The sequence below is a fragment of the Lepidothrix coronata genome, unplaced genomic scaffold, assembly GCF_001604755.1.
Source record: "Lepidothrix coronata isolate B3197 unplaced genomic scaffold, Lepidothrix_coronata-1.0 Scaffold70, whole genome shotgun sequence".
Classification (NCBI taxonomy): Eukaryota; Metazoa; Chordata; class Aves; order Passeriformes; family Pipridae; genus Lepidothrix; species Lepidothrix coronata.
In genome coordinates this window covers 2243655-2270057 of record NW_016690250.1, presented here as the reverse complement: position 1 = coordinate 2270057, position 26403 = coordinate 2243655, and the positions used below count along the sequence as shown (strand labels likewise).

The following is a 26403-nucleotide window of genomic DNA, read 5'->3' as shown; positions in this document are numbered from 1 at the left end:
GGAATAATTTAAAAAAATAGTTTTAATTTTATTGAAATTTTGACATTTATCCGATGAATTATACTCTAAATTTGCTCCAAGGAAAGTTTACAAGTTCTGTAATCGTTAGTCCCAACTTAAGACAAGGAAAACCACATAGATCAAGGTATAATCATTTTAATGGCTGGTAACGTATATTAAGAATTGTAGTCTGTCTTCATATTTCATGAGGGGTGATATCCAAAGAAGGAGTTAAAATTTAACATTGATCTTAATCTTAAAGCCTGCCAGTTCTGGTTTAATGTTCTTCAGTATGCAAGTTAATGAGTATTCTATCATTATTTTAGAATCCCAGGTGCAATGTTTATAGTTTCTGCATCAAATTGTTTGATTATCTATCCCTTAGCTGAGGCTTTTATGCATTGTTTCATTTAAATTTTAGGAATAAATACTATTGCTTTAGTTAAAAGTAAGTAAGATATGTGCTTCATGCCAAATGATATTCATGCCAAAGCAGTTTATTGTCTGTCTTGTATAAAATTACCATCATTTCAATTAAGAAAATCCATTTTTTAGTAGAAATAGTTTATTAACTTCATCAAAAAAATCTGTTGCTATGATGTGCAAACTGTAAACTGATATTCTGGTTTTGAAATTTACCTGTAATCTCATACTGTAGAAATGCAAACATGTGCTCTGTGGCTTGCTACTAATTCACCTTTGGAAGACACTTGCTGTACTTGAATATAATTCATTAAATGTAATATTTTTAAAACATGTCCCTCACTTGACTGCAGCTTCTACTGCAGATAGATATCACTATATGATTTCCTGAATGCTAAGAAGTTCTTTCTTCTTTCAGCAATGGAGAATATCTTCCCATGATGATAAATCTCTGAAAACTATTTTGAAAATTATTCTTACTTTGTTGATATAGCCTTTAATACTACAAATGGTACTATAACATTTTTCTGGATTTATAAAACCTTTCTATTATTCTAAAAATCCTTGCCAGTAAGATGCTTTTCTTTGTTCAATAGAATCACTGATTTTATTGCATACTGGATTACTAACCTGACTTATTTTGGGGAACACCTTTAAAACAAAAAACATATCTAAATGATTTCTAGAGAGAAAGAAACTTGATATGATAATGCCAAATTAATTTGATATGGTACTTGAAATACAGGTGCACTGTAGTGTTAGCAAGACTTTATGAATGTTATAGTACAAGTTTGAATTAATTCCATAATGAAATGTTTACGTTTGAATTCCTTAATTTAACACATCGGTGTTCCAGCTTCAGCGAGGCAGAGTTCTTAGGAGCACAGCTTGGGAGGATCAGCAATTATGACCACCCTCCAATTATCAGGAGTTTGAGCAGTGGAAAAATTAACATTTAACAGAGAGAATTAGTAATGGAGTAGGTAGATATAAAAGAATAAAAAAATAATTTACAAATGGATAATGTTTTCAGTGATCTGAGATTATTGTTTCTAACATGGTTCCAGCTATATCTGCTTTCTCCTGATATGACAGTATTTTTGCATCTCTGAAGTTCGTATCAAAATATATAAAACTGGTTTCCTAGAACATCAGAATAAGAGCTTATGCTAGTGCTGAAATGAGAGAAAAGAATGAACTATCTCAAAAGAGGTGTACTGAGGATGATTTTCTTTTTTAAAGTAGTGATAGTAAAAACCAAAAATAAATGAAAGTGTCATTAGAGATAGTGATATCAAGGCTATTCTAAAAATAAGAAAGCAAGAAATAGAGATTGACATTTTGTTTTCTGACAAAACTCATAAGACAACTTCTTTTCCCGAGGTACACATCCCAGGTATGTGCTAGTTTTTAAGAGCTGAACATAGTACTGGATATGTTCATCTTTTAGCCATTTCATGAGTTTCCTCCAAAGCATTTTATTTTGTTACTTTGTATAATTATTTAAAAATAATATTTTGAAATGCAGTGCTATCTGGTAGTACCCTTAGAATTTGAAAACTGTGAGTTTTTTGACTCAGCAAAAAGATGCTTTTGATACTATTTATAGTCTTTGAGAGGACCTGTCTCTTAACCCAAGATGAGAAATTGAAATTATTTTCTCTGAAGCATCTCTGTGTTAGGAAGGTGTGACTTCTGTGGAATCTTTGCCTTGTCTCTTCTCAGTTCAACATTATCATGGACTTAAAAAAGACAATAACAGTTTTAACAGACTACTATTTTATATATCCTCCTCTTTGTCTCCTCAGCTTGCCTGGGTTTTACTATTTCATTTTTAAACAAAAAAAAAAAGATTTGTATGCAAAAAAGACATTCAAGCCAATCTGTGTCCCTTATACAGATGTATGTAAGATGCAAAAAAGAGGGGACGATGATGAATAATTGGAGAGAGATGAGAACTGATGCATGATCTTATGTCAGATTCTATGAAGAGCAAAAGGCAGCTTTCAGTGAGCAGCAGCCCATACATACTGAAACAAAATGTGTCAATCCACCATTGTGAAAGTAATGCCATAGTTCACCTGTTTTGGAATGGGGAGGAATGAAGGTAAAGGAAGCAAATGCATCATGTCTCACATGAGTTTTGGATCTAGACATTATATAATTGGTCAGATGTAAGCCTGTATTTGTTCAAACTACATTCTCCTTGGCCTGTTTATATGATGCGGCTTTCATTTTTGGTATGATGTTGTGGATCGAAGCACTGTAATGTGACGATTTAAAAGCAGATTATTTTTATACAAATTGGAAGAATATTCCCCAGAAAAGTACAGGGAAAACAAGCTTTTATTATTGTCCCATAAGAATGGGGAAGTATTGCAGATACTTTCTTAAAGTTTTGGTTTACCGGGATTATTGGAGAAATTCATAGATAACCATTTGCATCCACATTTCCATATTGTACAATGTGTCTCTGACTTAAAAAAGCAACCAACACAGCAATTTGCAATGTAACTTTTTTCTTATTCCAGAATAGTGTTCTCTCTCTACCTCTGTCATAAACCTGTCTTTTGGTAGGCTGACAACAGGTTTATTTGCTTTGAGTTGATATTGGGCAAGTTTGATCCTTTTAGAATCAGGCTGAATGAAGGTTTCCTTTGCAGTATGTGCTGCCTTAGCTCATCTACACAAATTTTTCAGATTACTTTTTACAGAGGTGAAAAATTATCTTTTTCTTTTTGACCAACAGGCTTCTCCTTGCTTTTCAGCTGTGACCTAATGCCTTCTTCTGTGTTGTAGTGTCTTAAAATTGAATGCTTAGAATACAGTCTGATCATTTATTCTTTAAGTTTCCTTTGTCCTAGTGTCACGTGCAGTTTAGTTCAAGACCTTTTGTGGTCTTGTGCTTGTAATATTTTTAAGATTAACAAGGGTTTTGTCTTTTCTTTTTAAAAATCACTTTCTAAATGCTATTAGGATGGTATACTGTATAATACATAATAGCTTTATCTATTTTTGTTGTTGGCTTATTTGTTTACATACGCATAACAAGAGCCGTTTAGCATCTTAGAAGTCTGATGGCTGTGTTACATGAACAAGCCATGTTTAAGACACTGGAGATGTTGAGTGTGGCAAGGATGCTATGAAAAACTAGTAAATATACTCTTTGTTGTGTCAGTCTGGACTGTGTTTTTACGCACATTTTTATTTGCAGGGTCTTGTTATTATTGACTACATGCAAAAAACACTGATAAATGTCAGTAAAGCAAGAAAAAATCCATGTGAATATAAAATAATGTTTTCAAATGTCCTTTCATTACTGAGGTTGTAATTGAAACTTAAACAGATCTCAGTTAGAGAGACTGTTTATTCTAAGTACTAGTAATGTGCAGCCTTTTTTTTATTGAAAAGAGCACTGTAAAATCTGAGTTATCTCTTCATGGGCAGTAGAAGTTTAAAACAACAATTAATTGACAATATGGGTCCAAGTCTAATAGCAACATTATCTGTACTGGAAAGTATAGAGGACTGACTTTCTTTTAATCTGTTCTTTAAACCAGCATGGCTGTCTATGATATACTAAGCAAAAATTGCTTTGAAATATTTAGTAGATACTGCCATGTGAGAGTTATGTATTCTTACAATTATTTGGTTGCTCCTTTTCATGCAAGTATGAATAGGGAAATTCATTGCAAATATGAATAGGGAAATGCACTTTTTAGTATTAACATGAGGTAAAATTGACTGCATCTGATTTGAATAAAGCGTTAAGCCTGTTTCATTTTCTACACACCTGCCAAGAGTGTGTATTTTGTGTAGTGCTGCCTCTGAAATGGTTGAAAATCTGATGGGAACACTTACAAAGGCAAACCAGTAAAGGGCACCAGCTGCTGAAAATCACCTGCTGAGCTACTGTGGGAGTAGATGCATCTGCCTGTACCTAGAAGTAATCTAACAAAGCACCTGCTTCTACCTGTCAGGATTTTAATTTGTGTAAAGATTCATCCAATGAAACTACTTCTGAATACTTAAAAAAAAAAAAAAAAAAAAGGCTGAGGTTTTTTTGTGCAGAAAAGCAGCAGTTTTGAGCAACCTTCTCATTCTCATAACTATTTTAAGTTCTTATTTTAATAAAAAACAAACCCAGATATGGCAGCTAGAAGTCTCAGCTACACTAAGTGTAAAAGATGCAGCCAGTCTGGAAGAGATTATTCAACCAAAGAGGAGGTTTTCAACTTTTGTTTGACTTAGTTTGAGAGATGGATCTCAGGGGGATTTGTGAGACTATGTTTCTTTTTTCCATTGTAGCGTATTTAATTCATTGTTGATGGTATTGCACAATCAAAAGTGCGTTTTAAAATCAGAAGTCATTAGACAAATATTCCAAACGTATTTTAAAACCATTCTACTTTCTGTCTTTTGATACTTAAACTTTTAAACTGGAAACAGTTAGGGACCTACTGAGCTGCTTGGATCCCCACAAGTCTATGGGACCAGATGGGATCCACCCAAGGGTGATGAGGGAGCTGGCAGAAGAGCTTGCCAAGCCTCTCTCCATTATCTACCAACAGTCCTGACTCGCTGGGGAGGTCCCAGATGACTGGAAGTTGGCGAATGTCACGCCAATCCACAAAAAGGGCCAGAAGGAGGACCTGGGAAACTACAGGCCCGTCAGCCTGACCTCAGTGCCTGGCAAGGTTATGGAGCAGATCATCCTCAGTGCAATCTCACAGCACCTACAGGATGGACAAGGGATCAGACCCAGCCAGCACGGGTTTAGGAAGGGCAGGTCCTGTCTGACCAACCTGATCTCCTTTCATGATCAGGTGACCCGCCTGGTGGATGAGGGGAAGGCTGTGGATGTGTCTACCTGGACTTCAGCAAGGTCTTTGACACCGTCTCCCACAGCATACTCCTGGAAAAGCTGGCAGCCCACGGCTTTGACAGGGGCACTCTGTGCTGGGTTAGGAACTGGCTGGAGGGCTGGGCCCAGAGAGTGGTGGTGAATGGTGCTGCATCCAGTTGGCAGCCGGTCACTAGTGGTGTCCCCTAGGGATCAGTGTTGGGCCCAGTTCTGTTTAATGTCTTTATTGATGATCTAGATGAGGGGATTGAGTCCATCATCAGCAAATTAGCAGATGACACTAAGTTGGGGGGGAGTGTCGATCAGCTGGAAGGCAGGAGGGACCTGGACAAGCTGATTCCAACGGGATGAGGTTCAACAAGGCCAAGTGCCGGGTCCTGCACTTTGGCCACAACAACCCCAAGCAGCGCTACAGGCTGGGGACAGAGTGGCTGGAGAGCAGCCAAGCAAAAAGGGACCTGGGAGTTTGGATTGACAAGAATCTGAACATGAGCCAGCAGTGTGCCCAGGTGGCCAAGAAGGCCAATGGGATCCTGGCCTGTATCAGGAACAGTGTGGCCAACAGGTCCAAGGAAGTGATTCTTCCTCTGTACTCAGCGCTGGTGAGGCCACACCTCAAGTACTGTGTCCAGTTCTGGGCCCCTCAGTTCAGGAAGGATATTGAGATCCTGGAGCAGGTCCAGAGGAGAGCAATGAGGCTGGTGAAGGGACTCAAGCACAAGTCCTATGAGGAGAGGCTGAGGGAGCTGGGGCTGTTCAGCCTGGAGAAGAGGAGGCTCAGGGGAGACCTCATCACTCTCTACAACTCGCTGAAAGGAGTTTGTAGCCAGGTGGGGGTTGGTCTCTTTTCCCAGGCAACTATCAGCAAGACAAGAGGGCATGGTCTCAAGTTGTGCCAGGGGAGGTTTAGGTTAGATATTAGAAAGAATTTCTTTACAGAGAGGGTGATCAGACATTGGAATGGGCTGCCCAGGGAAGTGGTGGATTCTCCGTCCCTGGAGGTTTTTAAGAAGAGACTGGATGTGGCACTTAGTGCCGTGGTCTAGCAACTGCAGCAGTAGTGAATCAAGGGTTGGACTTGATGATCTCGGAGGTCCCTTCCAACCCAGCTGATTCTATGATTCTGTGATTCCATTATTGCTCTCATACATCGGTGACCATACCACATAAGTTCATCAGCCTTCACCTACATTTTATTTTCCTGTGGTAGGAAAACATCTGTGAATGCTGCTGATTTAGCTGGGATTTGGAGAACAAATAAACTCTGTTCGTGTAGAAAAAAATTACTGACTGTGTTTGTAGTTTTCCCCTGTAAAATTTAGGAAAAAGTCATTTAACATCTATATTGTAAACCAGTACTGTCTTGGGTAGCAGAAGTGTGAAATTAACAGAAATAGAGAAGAAAATGGAGCTGTTAGAAAGATGATGACAGCAATAGTGATTCCTCTGGGAATATTCTTCTGTTTGCCATTCTTTCATTTTTACTTGATGTGTTAAAATTATTACTAATTTCAACTATAATTACCTTTTAGAGCATTCTGTAAGTTTTTCTGCCTTCTTTAGGTTTTGTAGAAAGAAATAGCTTGTCGTATGTTAAGGGCAAGCTAAAGTAAATAGTTTGAAAACATTATCCTGAAGTGGCTTCTACATTAATATTCATTTCTGCATGAGCAGTTAGAACTGATGCCTTTGCATGCATAAAATAGTATTGAATTAATTAATTTAAAATAATTTAATTAATTAAAAATTTTAAATTAATTTTAAAAAATACCAAAATATATCTGTACTTCAAAACTATATAATAATATGAAATGTTGCCCTGCTCTTAAAAACTTATATGTATTAAATTTTGTAGAGTAAAATCAATGACTAATAAAAATCCAAGAAGCGTTTCAGGTAGACATGCTCTTCCACAGCAGCTGCATGCAGCTCAAAAAAAATCCAGCTTTTTGGCTCACAGCATTCTTTTCGTCTTGTACTTAATCACTGTAATATTTGAAATCCAATTATATCTACCTGGCGACTTTGCAGCTGTTATGTTTTTTGGCCTCATTAAATGATCACAATAAGTGAAATATTTAAATTAAGAAAACAACTTGTTAAGTGTTAATTTTTCATTCTTTAGGGAGCCACATTTATGTCATTGACTGAATATAGACTATTGGTATAAAGCACATGCAGAGATCTGTAAAGTTTTTAATTAAAACAACTCAAAGTAGTTCTAGTCGTTTTGATAATTAAGACTGGAGAGTGAATAATGTGCTTCTGCTGCATCCTGTTTAGGGAATAACCATTTCTCAGTGGAATTTCATAGTACGAGTGTGGAAGAATGCAGTAGTCTGCTTTACTTTGATAGCATACCTGAAGGCAGGCTTTCATTCTTAGGAGTATTTGGTCTTCATTTAAAGTGAAATACAGGATAGTATTTGAAATTCTAATTAAAATTATACTGAAGACCAAAATTGTTTTCCATTTTTAAGACATGTAATCGGAAAGTGAGAATTTTCGAAGATGAGGGAAGTGTATGCTAATTCTCATATGTTGTAACATTTAAAAGATTAGCTCTCCCTCAAAATATTTTAGACATATTAAAGTTTGTCTGACTTTAATGTTTGTCTTTAATTAGCACAAGTTTCAGAGTGCTTCTTGAGACGTGAATCTCTTATGCTTGATAAGAATGTCCTGTGTCTTTCAGTGACAGAAATGAGACTGAAATGGCTCATCAAGGGATTCAGTTAGAAATCACCAAATAGTTTTAAATGTTTTTAAAAGATTTTGGGACAGAGGAGCTATATGACCAAAAGATTGACTTTATAACTGATGGGCTATTCAGCTCAGACTTGCAGTTTCCGTTAACCTCAAGAGCACATAGTAACTGCTAATAAAGTGGAACTTTTAAACTTTTTAAGACTAGTTGTTTGAGTCTGCAGAACAATAGGGAGCAAAAATTAATGTAAAGTCTTTTAAAGCTAGAAACAGGGGTTTTTGTGTGTTTTGTATCTTATTCTAACAAAACAATTTTTCTGAATTCTAATTGGAAAATTGAAATTATGCTAACACTTAATCTTGGAACTGGACATATCAAATAAGAGTGGAGTTATTTTTAGTTTTCATATTAATAAATAAGTAGGCCTTATGTAATAATAATTATACTTATAACAATGGCAATAATAGAAACCATTTCCTTCTTCTGTAGCTTGTTGGGAATTAATCAGGAGAAGGGAAAAAGAACTTTTTATTTGCCTTAAAATATAGAGGAAGATGATTTTATTTAGTCATTCATAAGAATTGCTTATTGTAAAACATAATATAATGAAGGAAACTTGCATTCAAATATTCCTACCTCTCTGCTGTGTTCCCTGAATCTGAAAAGGATGGGGAATTTTATCTGAGTCATCTGAGACTGTGTTGGAGTTAATTTTCTGTGTTTCTGAGTCTTCTTCTCCTTGCTTTTGACACCTGTGGACCTTTGTTCTTCTGGACTGCTAAATGGAAGACTGTCTCTCTGCCATGCACACTCCTAAGGTAGAGACTTTCTGTCTTGTTTTCAAATATTATCATTTAAGTAAGAAAGCTTCTCAATTTTTCCATCAATAATTTGCTTACATCAGAAAAAAAAAGACTGTTTTGCATATTAATAGCTACTATAGGAGCAAAACTATAAAGACAACTGAGAGTCTGAAGGGAGTATCTAAAGAGAGGGTGTCAGGAGGATGGAGCCAGGCTTTTCTCAGTGGTGGCAAGTGATAGGACAAGAGGCAATGGGCAGAAACTGATGCACAGGAACTTCCACCTGAATATGAGGAAGAACTTCTTTACTGTAACTGAGCATTGGAACAGATTGCCCAGAGAGGTTGTAGAATCTCCTCACTGCAGATACTCAAGAACCGTCTGGATGCAATTCTGTGCAATGTGCTCTAGGACAACTCTGCTTGAGCAGTGAAGCTGGACCAGATGACCCACTGTGGTCCCTTCCAACTTCACCCATTCTGTGATTATATGATTCTGTGGAAACAAAAAGTCTGGTCGAGGTGTAACCTGCAGTACGTATCCTTTTCAAAGTACGTGTGAAAGCTTTGTTAAATCTGTAGTGCTATTTGCAATATAAAAACTATCTTCTTCATCAGCTTTTTCATTTTTTTGATTCTGTAGTTTGCAGTGTCTTAATTTTCCATTAATCTAAATCCTGAGTGCAAATGAATGCAAATGCCCAGATGCAGTCCTTCAGAAAGTTTTGTGTCTTTATTCTGAGCCATACCTCATCCATTCACATAAGTTTGTGTGAAATGGGAGGGTTAGGACTTTGATGCCTTTTGTCTGATGTCTTGTCTCTTCCTGATTGTCACTATTTTTGAGGTTTGGCCAAAAATTATTTGCTGTCTTCTGTCAGTATTCTCTGTCTCTTCTAAATTTTCCAGTTATCTGTCTAGTCTAGTTGCAGTAGCCCACATGTTAAGTAGCCCACTTACTGCTTAGAAATATTTTTTTTATGTTAGTATTGACATATTCTTTCAAAACTGCAACAAGAATATAGAAGGAAAAATAAATCTCTTTTGATATGATGCAGTTGTTTCAAAATTCTTCAAACTAGTTCAGAAATGGCAATTCATACAAGAATTCAATTTTGAAAAAGTAGTTTGTGTGTACTTCTTATCATATCATATCATATAATCTTTTTACTTGGGAAAAGTTAGCTAAAACCATACATTTTGGTTACAAAAATGGGCTTCAGTTTTTATGCTTCATGTTAGTAGACTAACTTTTCTTTTCAACAATGGCCAGTACTTATATAGTTGTTTGACAAAGTTGTTGTCTTTGTCTTTCCTTATTATTTGTTGGGTTTCTCCCTTTGTATTACAGTGTCTGTATTCTTGAACAACTAGGAAAGGGTTTTCTGTATTAACTCTTTTATTACAGTTACTTTTTGAGTCAGTGTGAATCTAACAGTGATGATTTTTTTTTTGCTCTTAGGGACACACTGTGTTTTCCCAGCAGAATATATTACCAAAGCAATATGCCATCAGCATAACTAGTTGTATACAAGCGTAAGAAATTATGAGAGCATTCTCTGCATTAAAAAAAAAAAAAAACAAAAACAAAAAACACCACAACCTGAAGAATAATATGCTGTGGCCATATAAATATCAGTTTCCTCATTACTGCATCTGGAAAAGTCAGGGATATAGTGTTAGTGGAGATGTCAATACACAGCAGTCCAGAACATTTAAAATGCTTTCAGATCTGTAGAGTTTTGTGTATTTGACTCTCCCATGATTGTAGCTTTGCACAGGATTAAGATAGTCTTAAATTTTATGAGGAAGTAATGCTTTTTTACTTTGGTTACATTTAATATGGATAAAATGTGATCAAATAAACTCAAATCCTTCTATCCTCATAAGATTTTAACTTCTGAGGTTATTAGGAAATGCCACAACTGTTGCCAATTTTGCTTCGCCTGCATTAGTTCAAGGTAATTTTTGTGTGTAATTCACAAATGGCATCAGAAAGCTGTAAGAGGAGGCTATGTTTTGATCTCCATTTCATTGCTATAATCTGGATAATTCTCTTGACATCAGATACTTTTGAGTTTAAATAGTGTTGCTGAAATCAGAATCTTGCCTGTGTGTCTATTTGGATGCCAAAATTCATGTATATTTGTTGTGCTGTAGAAATAGTTGCTTTTATGGAAAAATCTTTCTGAAACACTTTGATATCTATTTCCTTAAATCAAGTCACCAGAGGGTATAATCACTCTGTCTATAATCTTTTGTCATATTATAACTAGGCTGAGGAACACAAAACAATTCTCTCAGTGAGGGGAGGAGATCCCCCAAGCTGTTTCAGTGTTCTAACTCAGAGCAGTGAAAGCTTGGAGCTACAGTGCTGTCCTGTCATTTCCATCAAACTGATTTGGGGTCTATACATGGGGAAGTCTTTGAGTTAAATCTATACATTGAATGAGAAAGTGTTTTTCAATGTTGTATTTTTAATACGACAGCAAGTGGTTGAATAATTCAGAAGTCTATAGAAAAGATATGACTGCTGACTATACAAATAACTATTTGTATAGTGTCATTCCTCAAGAAATACTTCATATAAAGTTGGTGACAATGTATCTATAGACTTAGAAGGATTTTTCTTGAAATTGCTTTAGGCATGGAAACTCTTAGCTGTCATATATGAAGGTAAACATTTTCCCTGAAAACTTTTGATTTTGAATAGATCTTTCTTCTTTCTTCAAGAGAGCAGAGGGTAGGACTTACGATTAAAAAAAACAACTGAACAAACAGACAAAAAAAACCCCAGAGATGGAAGCTTTTTATTCTTTGATTTTTATTTTTTTTTAACTGGCTGTTTTTTTCAAGGAGTGACTATGTTTCCATAGTTGGTTGGAGAGTATTATACTACTAGATTTCACTGCAATTTGTTTTTTAATGGGATTGTTCTGAACTTCTCTGTATAGAGTCTGGTTCTTCTTTAATGAGAGTTTGTTGAAGAGCACTCATTGTTATGAGCTGTCCAGAATTTTGACATTTCTGAGAACTAAGTGAGTAAAATAATTGTTCAATTGTTTTGGCAAATATGAGGTTTGGAAGTCTGGAGAGGAAATGTTTAACCGGGATTTAGAAGCAGCATTACCCAAATACAATTGTAATTATTTTCATAGTTTTTGTGTTATGGTAACTTCAAGCACAGGTGATCCTTTCATATATAATAAAAATATGTTTATACACATATATATACTTTTTCCCTCAGGATACTTTTTTACTCATGTGTACTCTGTCAGAATGTACGAGAATTTTGCAGTGTTTGAGTTTAATGACACTAATATAACTTGAAAGTATGGAAATTTTCTTGGTTTCTGATGGCTACTGCTACTTAAATATCTACTGCAATGATCAATGAATGTGGTGATAAGTTTATAAACAAGACACCGTAGTTTTCTAAAGGATGATGTTTAATTCAAATTAAAAAACATTCAAAGAAGTCTTATATGGGCTGAGATTCTATGTTCTATAGGATGTCAGGGTATAATTTTATCCTTATGATTCATTATTTGTCACTTCTAGTACTTTCTTCTTAATCTAATTAAGGGACTGGAGCATCTTTCACGTGAGATGAGTGTGAAAGAGCTAGAGAAGAGAAGGCTCAGGGGGCATCTGACAAGTGTATACAAATACCTGATGTGAGAATGATTAACAAAGAGGGAGCCAGTCTGTCATCCGTGGTGCTCAGTGACAGCAGCAGAGGCAATGGGCACAAATTAAAACACATGACATTTCATCTGAACTCATGAAATGAATTTTTTACTGTGAGGTGGTCAAACACTGTTATGCCCTGCCCAGAAAGGCTGTGGAGTCTCCATCCTTGCTGGTAGTTAAACACAAGTGCACAGGTGTAGCTGATCCAACTTTGATCAGAGGGGTGAACTAGATGAGGTGAACTCCAAACTAAATGATTCTGTGATTGCTGCTAATAGTGACATAGATAGCCCATACCATGCAAGAATTGCTTTTAGTTCTAGTCTAGTCACTTGTAGCACATACAGCTTTGAAACCAGCTGCTGGTTCTCTGGTGCCTTTTGTTACTTGCATATAATGTATTTTACCTCAATCTTCCTTTGTAGCACATAACTCTTCAGGTACTACCCTTTGGATGAGACATAATTTGTACTTACTTCAGGAAACTGTAATGCTGGCTATGGCCTAAAGCCAATCATAAGCTCTATTTGGTATGCTTGTATAATTTTCATATCTTTTTGTGTGCTACTTGTTCCTGCAAAAATTGTCCCCCTAAGTCCAATAAAATCTCACTGATATGATTTGGTGCTAAATGGAGCAGATCCAAACATCATGCAGTTTTTCTTTTACATGTTATGAGCCTTTGCTTAGAATGTATATGTGCACTTTGAAAGAACACATTTCAGTCTTTGGGGCAGGTAGGAAATTATATCCTCAAATAGTTCTCTTAGATTTTACCTTTATGCTAGTTATATAGTTATATTTTTATTTACTTTTGTTCCTAAATCTTATGAGCTACCACTTTTTCATGGAAGTAGCAGATTATGAAAAGCATCATCGGGAGAGGGAAACTGTGAAAGTCCCCAGGTATAGCATTGATGTTTATTTCTGCATGTACCTTCAGTAACAAAATAGGATTTACATTGGCACAAAAGTGCTTTCAGTGTATAGATGGATAATTGGAAAGCAGGGAGGACTACTAAATGTTCATAATTTGAAAGGATAGTGGGAGTGTATTTATTAAAATGTGTATGTTTATAAAGATACATATTAAAACATATATTTGTGTGTGTATATGAGTATGTATAGATAGATGTTTTAACCAACAGTTTTCTGAAGTGCAACAAAGGGGAAACATGACCTAGAGATTATTTATGTGTAAGACCAAGGGACGTCAGAACTTTGTATCCTGAATTTTGGATTGGATTTTCTGTAAAAAAGCATGGATTAGTCATGCTATTACTAGTTAGATCAATTACCTTTTTTACTGAAAGTGCAGCAGAACAGCTGACTGCAGAATTGGATTTGTCGCACCTGAGATATATAAGGTGCTTTGAATAAAATAAATCTACACTAAAATTAAGCCAATGAGCAGGGAAAATGTTGAAAGCTTGACCTTTGTTTATGAGTGCAGTGAATTATCTCTAAGATAAATTGGTAGTAATCTTATTACTTTGTTCTACTATGACAGAAGAAGTCATTATTGAACATTTGGGTTGGGTGGTCTCATGCTATGGAAATTAATATAGATGGCTAACATTTCTTGATTTCAGACAATGAGAAAATTTGTCTAGTATTACATGAAAACTAGTAAAAATATTGTGGACAGGACAAAATCTCTTTTGGAATGAGGAGTATAAAGAGAATGTCCATGTATCTAAGGGACATAATATTCAAATGTATTGTCTGGATAAATTACTAATTAAACATGGTTATATTTACTTTAGAGTTTTTCTGGGTAGATTAGATAAGAGATACTATGCTCTGCCTGTGCACAGCAATACTGAATATAGAAGCTGCCACTAAAATGCTGGCATCGTACCTTGAAGTTAACTTTAAAGCACATTGGGCCACAAAGTGAAAACTTGTGATACTGAGGTTAATTGCACCTGACAAGCTGTTTCTGTCCATGAGTCTAATGCATTAAGTGATCTGGAGAGTGAAAGAAGATCTCAGCTTTTAGTGGAACTTGTAATTAGTACTCCCTTGTTTTGGGTGAGGGAGAGTGCTATAGACCATATAGAGACCCACAGCAGGTTTCACAGGCGGGTCTTGTGAAAAAAATTAGTATCTTCTGTGTATTTATTGAACTCTGTAGAACTACAAGGTCTGGCTAATGAATTGCATGACTAAAACTCTGTCTAAAGTGCTGATGGCCTGTGCTACTTAGAGTAGACAGTGTCACTACTGTGTTGCTAAAGCAGCTGTTTCAGAGCTTGTGTAGCTTGCCTGCAGACTGAATCGTATGGGCTCATTCAGGAATGTTACTTTAATGACTTAAACAATTTTATCCTATTTTTAAATTGCTGTTAGAGCACCAACACACAAATATCTTTTTAATGAAATGCCTAATTTAGAATACCTTCACTAGATGTAATCTCATTTATTTGTAAATGCATTAGTTGTAACAATAAATTCCATGGGAAAGAATCATAAAGCTTACTGAAGTAAAAACAGGGGGTTTATACATTCACACTGGAGCTGCCTTGAGTATCATCTGGTTTATGTAAAGAGTTGCTTCTCAGTGGCCTTTCACATTGATTCATGCTTATGTAAAATGGCACCATCTTAGGCATGAAATTCTCTTTGTTGAGAATAGCACTTAGATTGTATTCTGCTTAAAATTTCTATGGTTTCTGTTGAATTCTAGGGATAAATCAGCTTTGGAATAGAAAGCTGAAGAATGTTGCATCTTACTTTTAGTAAAAAACACATTCTGCCATCCAGTGGCTACCAGTTCTTTAAGCAAAAAGAGATTTCATTAGTTTATCTGAAAAAGAATTGGTCTGTAGAAGTCTTGACTGATGTTAATATGCCAGAGGGTTGTTTTCAGCTTTTAAAATAGGTAGTTTGTGCAAATGCCAAGTTAAAAAAGCAGATCTTCTAGTACCTTTGTAAATCTGGGAAGTTTTGAGCATACTGTTGCATTTCTGTATGCTACCTTACTGATTTTTACAGGAAAAACTGCTGGGTTTGGATTATGCACTTCTGCTGACTGTTTCTAATAAAATACAATTTAGGGGAAAGGTATTCTTTAATATTTTTTCAACCAAATGAGAAGTTGGTTTGAAGAAACCTTAGGATACTTTTTTCCTTGGGAATTCCTTTCTCTTGGAACTTTTTTAATCCTTAATATGTTCCTGCAGAGTTAACGTTCAAAGAATATTATTCATTGACTGTATTGTGTTTTTGAATGTTGCATATTGATTTGTCAGTGACTGCTTGGAAATTAATAGTGTGTTGAATGAAAGTCTAGATTCTGGTCAGAATACTATTATTAAAAAAAATTATTTTTAGTTTTTAACCAGGCTTTTATGGATTTTATTTTTTAATTAATCTTTATTCCACTCGTAATCTTGTTTCAGTAGGCTTAGCGTCTTTCCAGAAAACAGGCTGAGGTCCATTTTTCTATATTGTTACGCAACTTCCTCTGGTTCTTCTGGAACATCTGTTTGTTTATTGCTACTTACCAAGTCAGTCTTGGTCCCTGGTGTTAGTATTTTAAATGGGAAAAGAGAACAGGAAATTATTTTTATTTTTCTGAATATTTCTGGATCTTTGCTTAGAATTGCATGGTCTAGGGCTCTAATATATATAATTTCTGCTAAATGTAGAGGAAAAAGATGTTTTACACTGTACACTTTTAAAGTTTAAGGGAAGCTGGAACCATATATTCCTACAGGCAGTGGTAATGATAATGTAAGGGCATATTTAAGGGTGTTAACAATCGCACAACTGTAAGGTGACCTGTGTGTGTAAAGCCATACTTATTCAAATATGTGATTGTGAAAAATTTCTGTTATTTAATTCTGAAGATACTTACACTGGACTTCATTTGGACAGCAATGTTTCTGCTTTTGTTTAAAACCTGCTTCTTTATGTAATATGCATGTTGTGCAATGTAGTGTTTTGTTAGCTCAATTCTGTAATCACCAGTTGTATTTTTGAGTTTCTCTCTATACATCCTTTATTAATAAACACTGTAAATAGTGTTAATCAGTGTGAACTTTATATGGTGTTTATAATAGTTTGTAAAACCAACTAGAGGGAATGGGAGGGAAAAGGACAAATATAACCAATTACATGGACCTGGCAAGAAATCTCAAAATGAAATACAGGCAAATTAGAAACCTAAAATGGCTAAGGAGGCCATAAAAATAGCTGATTGAACCCCAATAGCACCAACATAATCAGCAGGTCTCTGGGAAGCCCATTAACACTTTATAATAGTCTCATTCATGAAGGTGAAATGAATTTTAAAGATGACACACCAAGTATGTATTAGAACATTATGTATATAAAACTTGGTGCAAAACAAATAAGCTTTCCTCACTGCAGTCTTGCATGAAGAATAAACTGTGCTAGAACACTTAACAGTGAAAACTGTTATAATCCTGAAATTCAGCCACTAAAAATTGAAGAAACTTGATTAAAAGTACATGAAGTATTTGCAATAGATACTTTTTTTTTCTTCACCAAAGGCACTTACCAGTTTGAAACAGATATTTAGATATTTTGAGATTTGTCAATACAAATGAAATTTATGGTTTGAGTAGTACTTGCTTTTTAAGAGTGCCACAAGAAGTTTTCAACCCAAAAGCTTTACTGAGACAAAGGTACTGTTAAACTGAAAAGCAGATTTTTCAAAAAGAAATAGTGTGTTGATTACATAGCATTTTCATTGACTTCTATATCAATGAATGAATGTTGTTTTTTCATGTTCAAAGTAATCTAGAATAAAACTACAGTTGGCTAGTCATTAAGTACATAATTCCTATAAATTTAAAAGTAGGGAATTGTCAAGTATTGTGGAATTGGTGTATTCACCTAAATTTATATTTTGTATCTCAGCCTCTTATGTGAGGCTACTAGTGGGAAGCTGCAGTAAAATGATAGACCTAGTGTTGTTTGTCACAAAATTAAATAAAGTATTTTATTTAAATAACTGATGAAGCCTTCATTCCTAAGCTTGCATTACTTGAGGAGTAATGCAAATTAAGTCCTGCTCAAATAATTTGCTTAGTATTGAAAGGCACTGGAAAGAGTATTTGGTATTGGAGGGGCTATTACCATAGAAAATGTCTATAAATTAATTAAAGCACCCAGAATAATGGAAAAGGAGATTTTCAGAAGATGCTTTCAGACCTGTTCTTTACTGTACTTTTGCGGTTTCCTACAATTAAAGTAAAAATTATAATAATCACAAATATCAGTAAGATACCTTTCATGCTTTGTAGTAGAAGCAGCGCAGGTATAAAAATCTGTAAAAAGTAAGTAAGAAAAGGTAAGTTTATTAGAAAATTAATTTTATATCTTAAGGGTCTGTTCTTCAGTTGCAAAGGTTTTATAATCTTCAAATGCAGAAATTGTAATGGTCTATCTACAGTGGTTCTTTCCTTGTGAAAATGTCATTTTTTAGAGAGACCAAGAGGAGGAAAGTATTTTTATAATTGATTATTTGTACTTCTGAAGATTTAAACATGCATTAAACTCTAATAACCATAATTTCCTGTATTATCTGTATAATTTAGTTTTTTTAAACATTCTCAAAGCTTTTTTGGGACCCCATATATAAGTTTCATGTTCCTTTTGGTAACTGCAGCTTGTTGTAAATATTGTTGGAGAAAGGTCTGGACATGAACAGTTGCAAGATGGAGATTTCATCAGAAGCAAAAGAAAGTTGGTGCTGAATTTGTGCGTCTGTTTGCAAAATTGAACTTTACTGTGCAAAATTAATGATAAATAATTTTTTTAATCATCTATTTCTTCAACAAGTTCCTGTGTAATGCTGCCTTTTCTTATATTAGAGTATTCATAGTTTGTCATCTTAGATTTAAAGATATTGTTCTATTCTTATTAATGCTGTTTTACTGATGTTTAATTATTAATAGTTCAATATTTTACTGTATATTCATTTTGATCAAGCTCTTGACTAAAAAGAAATAAATGGTGAGATAGTATGCTATATTTTATTTTCCTGATGGATTTGATATTAGAGTTGGATAGAAGTGGTAGCCTCAGAATAAAAAACCTTGAAATAATACATAGATAGACAAGTATCCTAAGTTTGCTTTCCATATGTTCTTTTTCTTATGATTAACGTGCATATAGATAGACGCACACACACACACATATATACATAAATGTATAAAAAAATCCAGAATATACATGTTGTTTGTTTTAACAGATTGGACAACTTGCTTTTAAAGGCATGAAAAGACTAAACCGAATCCAGTCTATAGTTTTTGAGACTGCCTACAACACAAATGAGAACATGCTAATCTGCGCCCCCACTGGAGCTGGGAAGACTAACATTGCCATGCTGACAATCCTTCATGAAATTCGCCAGCATGTCCAGCACGGTGTTATTAAAAAGGATGAGTTTAAGGTAGGAGTCTAATGAACCAAATAACATCTTTTTAACTTGTGAGGTAAAGCCCGTTATATGTTATACATGGAGTATGAAATTAGGAAGTTTTCAAGGATATTACACTTTTCCAAGTTAAAGATAAAGCTAGTTTTGATTTACTTTGTTATTGTTAAAGCTATTCTTATTTGTGTTCTGAAAATCTTATTATGAGAGTAAAAAGCTATGAAAATGCATTTAGCTTTGATGCAGAACCAATTTTCAAAGTGATAAGGCTGTATAAACAAAATCCATTGTCCTTTAAACAGCTGCACACTTATCCAAAAAAGATAACTACTTTTCATATATCACTATTAAGATTTTTCACTGTAAGCGCCTGGCATCATATTTCACAATAAATTGTGATTTGTAATGGTTGCCATGAAACAAACAGTGTTGTGGGGTTTGCTCATTTATCAAGTGAGTGTTCTTTTGGTGCAGATTGTGTATGTTGCTCCTATGAAGGCTTTGGCAGCCGAAATGACAAATTACTTCAGCAAGCGTCTGGAACCACTAGGCATTACTGTGAAAGAGCTGACTGGTGATATGCAACTGTCAAAAGGTGAAATTCTGCGAACGCAGGTATGCATAATATTTTAAAATACTGTTCTGTGTGTGTATTCATACCTCTTCATAGATACACTAGTCTTTTCTTCAAACTCCTTGTAACAGTACTGGTGAAGCACCTGAAATGTTATTAGTAAATCTGTAATTACACTGATTATATTCCAAAATGTGACTTTCGATTCAAAGAGATGAAAACACGCATACTTCTTGTCACATTTATTTCAGGCAAATGCTCTTTGTGTCAATGAAATATGATTTTTCCGAAATACTGAGATACTTTTATAGCTGTTCTTGCATACAGTTCTGTGTTATTACCCTTTCTCCTTCTGCACGGTCCAAGAAACAGAAAAAAGACTTGGTTGTATTATCACTATTAAAATTTATAAATGTAACACAGTAATTATTGATTCAGATGAATTATATTTTGGCAGTCTTAGCTTTGATGTATTTTATCTTTCTGTGGTAAGAGGAGAGAAGACTTTCACATGACAAGAAGAGATGTCTGTATGTAATTAGTAATTAGGAGGACCACTGCAGTAATCCAGTATGAAGCCAGTAGAAGATGTATATGCGTACCTGTTAACACATACAGTCACAATACTGCGGTAACCAATAAATAACAAACCCATATCAATGAGTGACAGTAATATTGATGATACTTTATCAGAGTGACTTTGCAACATCATCTACCTAACATTTGGATATACAAACTAAAAAACTTTTTGATAGGAACTTTCAATAATTGAAATTATTTACATACACCAGATTGCCATTTTAAATTACTTTTCAGCTAGGGCACACAATCAAGTAGGTCAGGGTTATAACAGAGAGAAAGAAAAGGCATGTGTAATCACTGCTGAAACTGAAGTGACAGTGGAAAAGCCTACTTCGAATGTAAGTACAAAGTTCGATGAACAACATATAGAATAGAAAAGTGCTATTTTCTCTTGCTCTTCTAGTTTAAAACGTAAGTCATAAAATCTCACCTCATTACTAAAACTCCACTTACATCCAGTAAAAAAAGTTAGAAAAGAAAACAAAAAAATATTTCAGGCAATATTAAAAAATGTGTGTGGAAAACAATTTACAAACTTGAAATTCCATTACTCTAGTAATGGTAAATTATTAATATATACACAGTATTAATTTAGAGCAACTTAGTAACTTAAGTGTAGGAAGACTGTCTACTTCATCATGCTCTTTTATTTCAGTCCAAAATACCACTACTAGCACAATTCTTCTTGTTTTTTGTGGGGAAGAGGCTAAAGTAGATTTATATATACAAATCAAGAAGAAATGACAGGGGGAGGACCTGGGTGAAAATATTGTTTTCCTACCATGGACTCATCTCGTTGCTTTGCAATTATTTTTTTTTTTAACTGAAACTTACCTTCAAGGGATTTCTGCAGTTTCCTATGTATGTCCTTGGATAGAAGGACTAATCTGAAGTATAGTGTATTTGTAGTTTCTAAACTTTTGGGAAGAGTGGAGGTGGAAGAAAAATGGTTTCCAGAAGAGGAAATATTTGGAAACCATTATATTATTTGTCACCCAAAATTTAGTTCCTAGGTTTTCAAAGGAACTATAATTAAAGTATTGATTCATTTCAGTTTTTACTTTTGTTCAGTTTTGTGGTTTTGCTCTTCAAAATACTAGAAAGGTTGAAAAGAAAAATATAAAGGCCAAAAATTCTGGGACAGTGAAATAGTAATTTTTTGTTTCCTTTTGTTTGTTGTATCTAGTCAGTCTTATGATTAGTCAGAATTGTAGGAGGTGAAGATGAGAGATAATGCCAATCCAAGAGTTACCAGTGTTATTGTTGCTGCTGTTCTTGCAGATTCTGGAGCCCAGTAGTGTGCAATGTTTTTTGCTGCTGTCATGGTTTGAGAGCCTCAAAAATCTAATTCCCTAGTCCTAGCCCCCTGTCACATCTCAATCCAATGTGAGATGGGTTTTCCAGACAAACACACCAGACTCAAAATAGGGGGAAAGGGAATATATTACAATGACTGTACAAATAAATATTATAATACATTATACACACAATCACAACTATCTCTACCATGACATAAGTATTTACAATGGATAGATCTCTTCTCCCCTCCAAATAAAAGTCCAGGAGGGAAGAAGGACAGGTCCCTTCTAGTCTCTGAGCAGTTTCTCTACGGCAGCAGTCATCTGTCTTCTTCACATGCAGTAGCTGATAGCAGGATCTCTGCCAGCACTCACGAGCGGGGTATTCAAGCCCCCTCCGCCCCTCGACGCAGGCAAAGGGGTCTTCCGTGGGCTATGTTCACCCCAGACAAAGGTCGTTCCACCACGGTCATATCACGAAGCACAGGGGGTCTTCGTGACAGTCTAGTGTCTCCAGGGGACTCAAATTCCCCTTTGCAGAGCTCCTGTGCTCTGCCTCAGGCTGCCACCTTGGCAGCAGTGGCAAGGGGGGAGCCAAGGTCACCACCTCCATATTCCTCTCCGAGCTCTCTAGCTCCTTTCTGCAAGTGCTGTAGCATTCCAAGGCTCTTTCAAGTAAGAGTCCATCATCTTCCTCCTTTTCAGGAGGGGTCTCAAAGGAGTCTGGGGTCTTTTAGTTCAGTTCTTACCCCAAACTCTGTAACTCTGCTGCTGACTCTCTTTCTCAGCTCTCCTTCCAGGAGTTCTCTTTCTTGCTGCATGCCGTTTGCTGTTTGGTTCAGTTCTTATCTGTTGGCTTTTAGCCATAGCCTCTGGACGCTGCGTCTGCTGCTGCTCTGTCTCTGCTCACTCATGGTGGAGAAGACTTTTTTTAACTTTCGACTGCAGGCACTTAGTCCAGCCTCACACTGTTCCAAGTCCCCACAGCCCCCCGCTGGGGGCTGGGGGGCCAAAGCCCCCCAGGGAGCTCCTGCCCTCTGCTCCTCGTGGCCTCAGAACATGGCTACCACTTCTACAACCAAACTACAACTAACCTTCTATTCCGTGTTGTGGTGGTTTGGACCTTGGTTTTTCCCCCAGAGGCTGAAAAGTGGTAGACACTCAAACCATGACACCTTTGCTTGTGGTATGTTTACATTTCACAGAAGCGCCCATTGGACAAAACTTCAAAACTTCCAGGGGTCACCACCCCCTGGGGTTTTACCACTTTCTTAGCTTCAGGGGGAAAACCTGGTTCAAACCACTACAGCTGCATATCAAAGTGCACAGAAAATACATAGCCACCTTATAAACTGAGGAAAGGGCACTTGCTTGCGCTGGATCTTGCTTATTGCTCTTTGCATATATTGTTTTTTATGAAAACTCATGAAGTTTCTTTGATCAACTAGGCACTTAAAACCACTTCATCCAAACAGGTTTCTTTTATTGCTCTTTACCCTATATTAAACTGGCTCTTGCATCAAAACTTAATTTTACTTGTCAGCCTCTTTAATGTGTACATTTCTCAGGCAGAAATACTCTAATAGGTGTTGCTTTTTTATTTATAGTTTCAGAGTTGCTTTGCTAGTTGTTGCTCTGTTTTCTAGCCTTTCGTAGTGTAACGAAGTAAGTACATTGGTTTAACAGAAAAGCAATTTTTTCCTGAAAGAATTAATGTTACAGCAGGTGGATGCATGCGCACAATTTATATGCACAGGGATGGTATATGTCATATGGGGGATAAAAGGCACAGAGTAGGATCAACTGAAGATGCGATATTTCAGGTTGAATCATTGTTTCAGAAGATCTCATCTGATTCTTCTAGACAACTGAAAGCCTGATGTATTTCTTCCATGACAGTTGTTTTCTGCCTCTTTTCTAAGCAGTTGCATTTTCACCATCTTTATTTTTGTCCCGAGGTGAATCATATCAGTCGCAATGAAAGATGTAAAAATAAGGTGATTCAGGTATTAGTTAGAAGTAGCACTTCAGTGACAATCCTCAAAATTTTCTCCTTCCTTTCCATTCTGCTTGCTTCATCATTTGCCTGTGTGTATTTAAATATGTGTATTTTGTAAGTTATTACATGTATCTGTTACGCTTATTCTGATGAGGAAAAGTTGCTTTATCTGACAAATTGCTATCTCCCTTCTCAGGAATCCACTCTTAATGTACAGTGGGATCTATCTTTATTATTTTTTCTACAAATACTTTTAAATGCTAGCCAAAAAAAGTAACAAGGGATTTAAATCTTCATTCTTTTTATAGTGGAATATAGTCTTCTAAATGTTTTTGAAAGATACTCCAATTAAAAAGGTCTGTAGCGCAGTCCAGAAGGCATTCATGTTTCTTGCTATTCCATACTTTTATAGTATTACACGAGATGATTTTACTTCCATGTAATTATTTAATATTCATTAGCATTACTATGATTGCAACACGCACTTTAGAAGCCAAACTTTTTTAAAAAAGTTATTTCTATATCTTTTACCAATAGTAAAATTGCCTTAAAAATAAAAATGAAAATAATTTTTATTAACTCTTCAGTCAGTCTTCTAACCTGCTCCCCACATCTTGTACAGTGAAGGCCACAGTTACTACATATTTAAGTTTAACATGTGGAATGTGTGTTAAAACTCTAAGAAAATTTCCCTTCATAGAAGCATGGAAACGTAGAATGGTTTGGGTTGGAAGGGTCTTTATAGATCATTAAGTTCCAGTCAATGCCCCTGCCATGGGCAGGGATGCCACCAGCTAGATGAGGTTGCTCAGGGCCCCATGCAACCTGTCTTTGAACACTTCCAGGTGTGGGGCATCTAATCTAAACCTTCCCTCTTTCAGTTTAAAACTACTACCCCTTGTCCTGATATTATCTGCCCATATAAACAGTCCCTCTCCCTTCCTTATATAAGCCCCCTTAAGGTATTGGAAAGCCCCACAATTAGGTCTCCTCAAAGCCTTCTCTTATCCAGCCCTCTCAGCCTGTCTTCATAGAAGAGGTTCTCCAGCCCTCTGGTCATCTTTGTGGCCCTCCTCTAGACTTTCTCTAACAGGTCCACATCTTGTGCTCAGTTTTTGTGAAAAGGTATACGTGTTAGTGTTTAACAGGTCACTTTAGTCTTTCAGTCAGAGTAGATCCAGGGTCTATTACTGAATAATTTGTGCAGAAATAAGTGCTTTACTGTGCTTGGGAACAGAAGAAAATAAACTTATTACAAAAATAAATAACCCTATCTATTGTACTTGTTCTTATAGAGACTTTATCTTACATTAAAGCATTGTTTTCATAGTCTAAATAAAGATAGATTAACTTTTAACTTTCTTTTTCTTGTTAAAAAAACAATCCAAGGAAGTTTATTTCCCTACGGTTGATATTTTTCCTATCAACTCTAGTCTAAGTATGCTTGTATGCTGACCTACTATGATCTAAGCCTGTTCACATACTGACATACTATTGCCTTATACTTAGACATCCCTTAAACCAAAATGATACTAAGCATGCTTTGGTGATAATCCATCGTTTGGTAAGTTGTTTTTAGTATGGTAATATTTAAATGAAAAGTATTCATAAGAAATAACATGTATTTTGCTGAGTAGCATTCAAGTTAATATGAACTGGGTGGTTGTCTTAATGGGCTTTCTTGGTTGTGCATATATAGCATTATTCAGTCTTTGCTTTACACAGTCTAAAAAATGATATAACAAAATTTCCAAATCAACTTCTGGGCTTTCAGTTATCTTTGGCCTTGTGTTTGCAACAAATGTAGTAGTTATAGTTATCTTTTGAAAGTTTGGAGAATAACACTGGGACCGGAGCAGTGTGGATTTATATTGTAATCACCACGTGTGAAAGCAGTGCCCTGCACTGAGCAGAGTATATTGTAAACTGGTGAGTGGCATGATGCCTTAACTTGTGCAAAACAAATTAACTCTGGAGAGTGCAGAAATGCCTTCTGGCCTTAACAAAAAGTGAATGGGCATCAAAAAACATGTAGAAGATAATTTCTTCCTAATTTTTTATACATACATAATGTGAAACAAAATTAAGATCCTTGGCATAACATAGTAAAAACTTATCAGAATTTCTTCCACCTGTATAAACTTTAAAAATAGTTTTAAAACATTATCCTGTTAAATATATTTTATTTTCTTTTTAAGGGAGGTTATTTTACTGTTCTGTTACATCTTCAGTTAATGTAAATATTTCTCGCCCTTAAACTAGTACTTCAGCAGTTTTGTTGTGCTGGTTTAAGAGTTAACCAGCAGGGGAAATGAACTCAACTCAAAGGAGAGATTATAAGTCAGAATAACAATTTATTAAAATAATACAGTAAGTACAATCATACAAACAAACAATTGGTCTTAACCCACAAAACCCAAATGTATAACCCAGTACCCTGGGGCATGAACAAAGTGGTGTTCCTTGGGCCCCGCTTGAGTCCAAAGTAAAGGGAGAGGGGAAAAAAACCTGCTGGTGGGAGAGCTGTTGCAGTCTGGTCAAAAGTGGTGATTGCAGTCCAGCTGAGGCTGAGAGCGATGAGCTGCAGTCTTCCTCTGGATCCCACGAGTGGTTCCAAAATGTTCCAAGACTCCAAGATTATATATCCTCCAGTTCAGGCAGGAATGCTCAGTGCTTCCCTCAGGGCAGGGAGTTCCACAAAGGGTGTGAGGACAAGAGCATCCTCCTATCTCACAGGCCTCTTAACACCTAGTTTATAGCCTGAGGAGTCAGGCTCTATGGGCAGAGGGTGCGAATAGTCTATTGCCATAAAAGGTAAGAGGATCCTCTTATCTCACAGGCCTCTTAACACCTAGTTTATAGCCTGAGGAGTCAGGCTCTATGGGCAGAGGGTGCGAATAGTCTATTGACAACAGTTTCTGGGAAATGGCATGGAAGGCTATAGAATACACAGTTTTGGGTTACACCCATACCATGATGAACTGATCTCAGCTGTCCTAACTAGGACATTTGTCAACATCCTTGTCAACAGCCTTCATTCTAATTCTAA

The 26403-nt window shown here is 35.8% G+C and overlaps 1 protein-coding gene across 1 annotated transcript in view; it reads left to right on the top strand.

Annotated features, from left to right (window-relative positions):
* The window catches only part of ASCC3 (activating signal cointegrator 1 complex subunit 3), a 270615-nt gene that overhangs the window by 54049 nt on the left and 190163 nt on the right, over positions 1–26403 (top strand). The window contains exons 9-10 of the mRNA XM_017818701.1: positions 18716–18916; positions 19376–19516. Of these exons, the coding sequence (XP_017674190.1) occupies positions 18716–18916; positions 19376–19516 (342 nt within the window). The remainder of the gene's footprint in view (positions 1–18715; positions 18917–19375; positions 19517–26403) is intronic.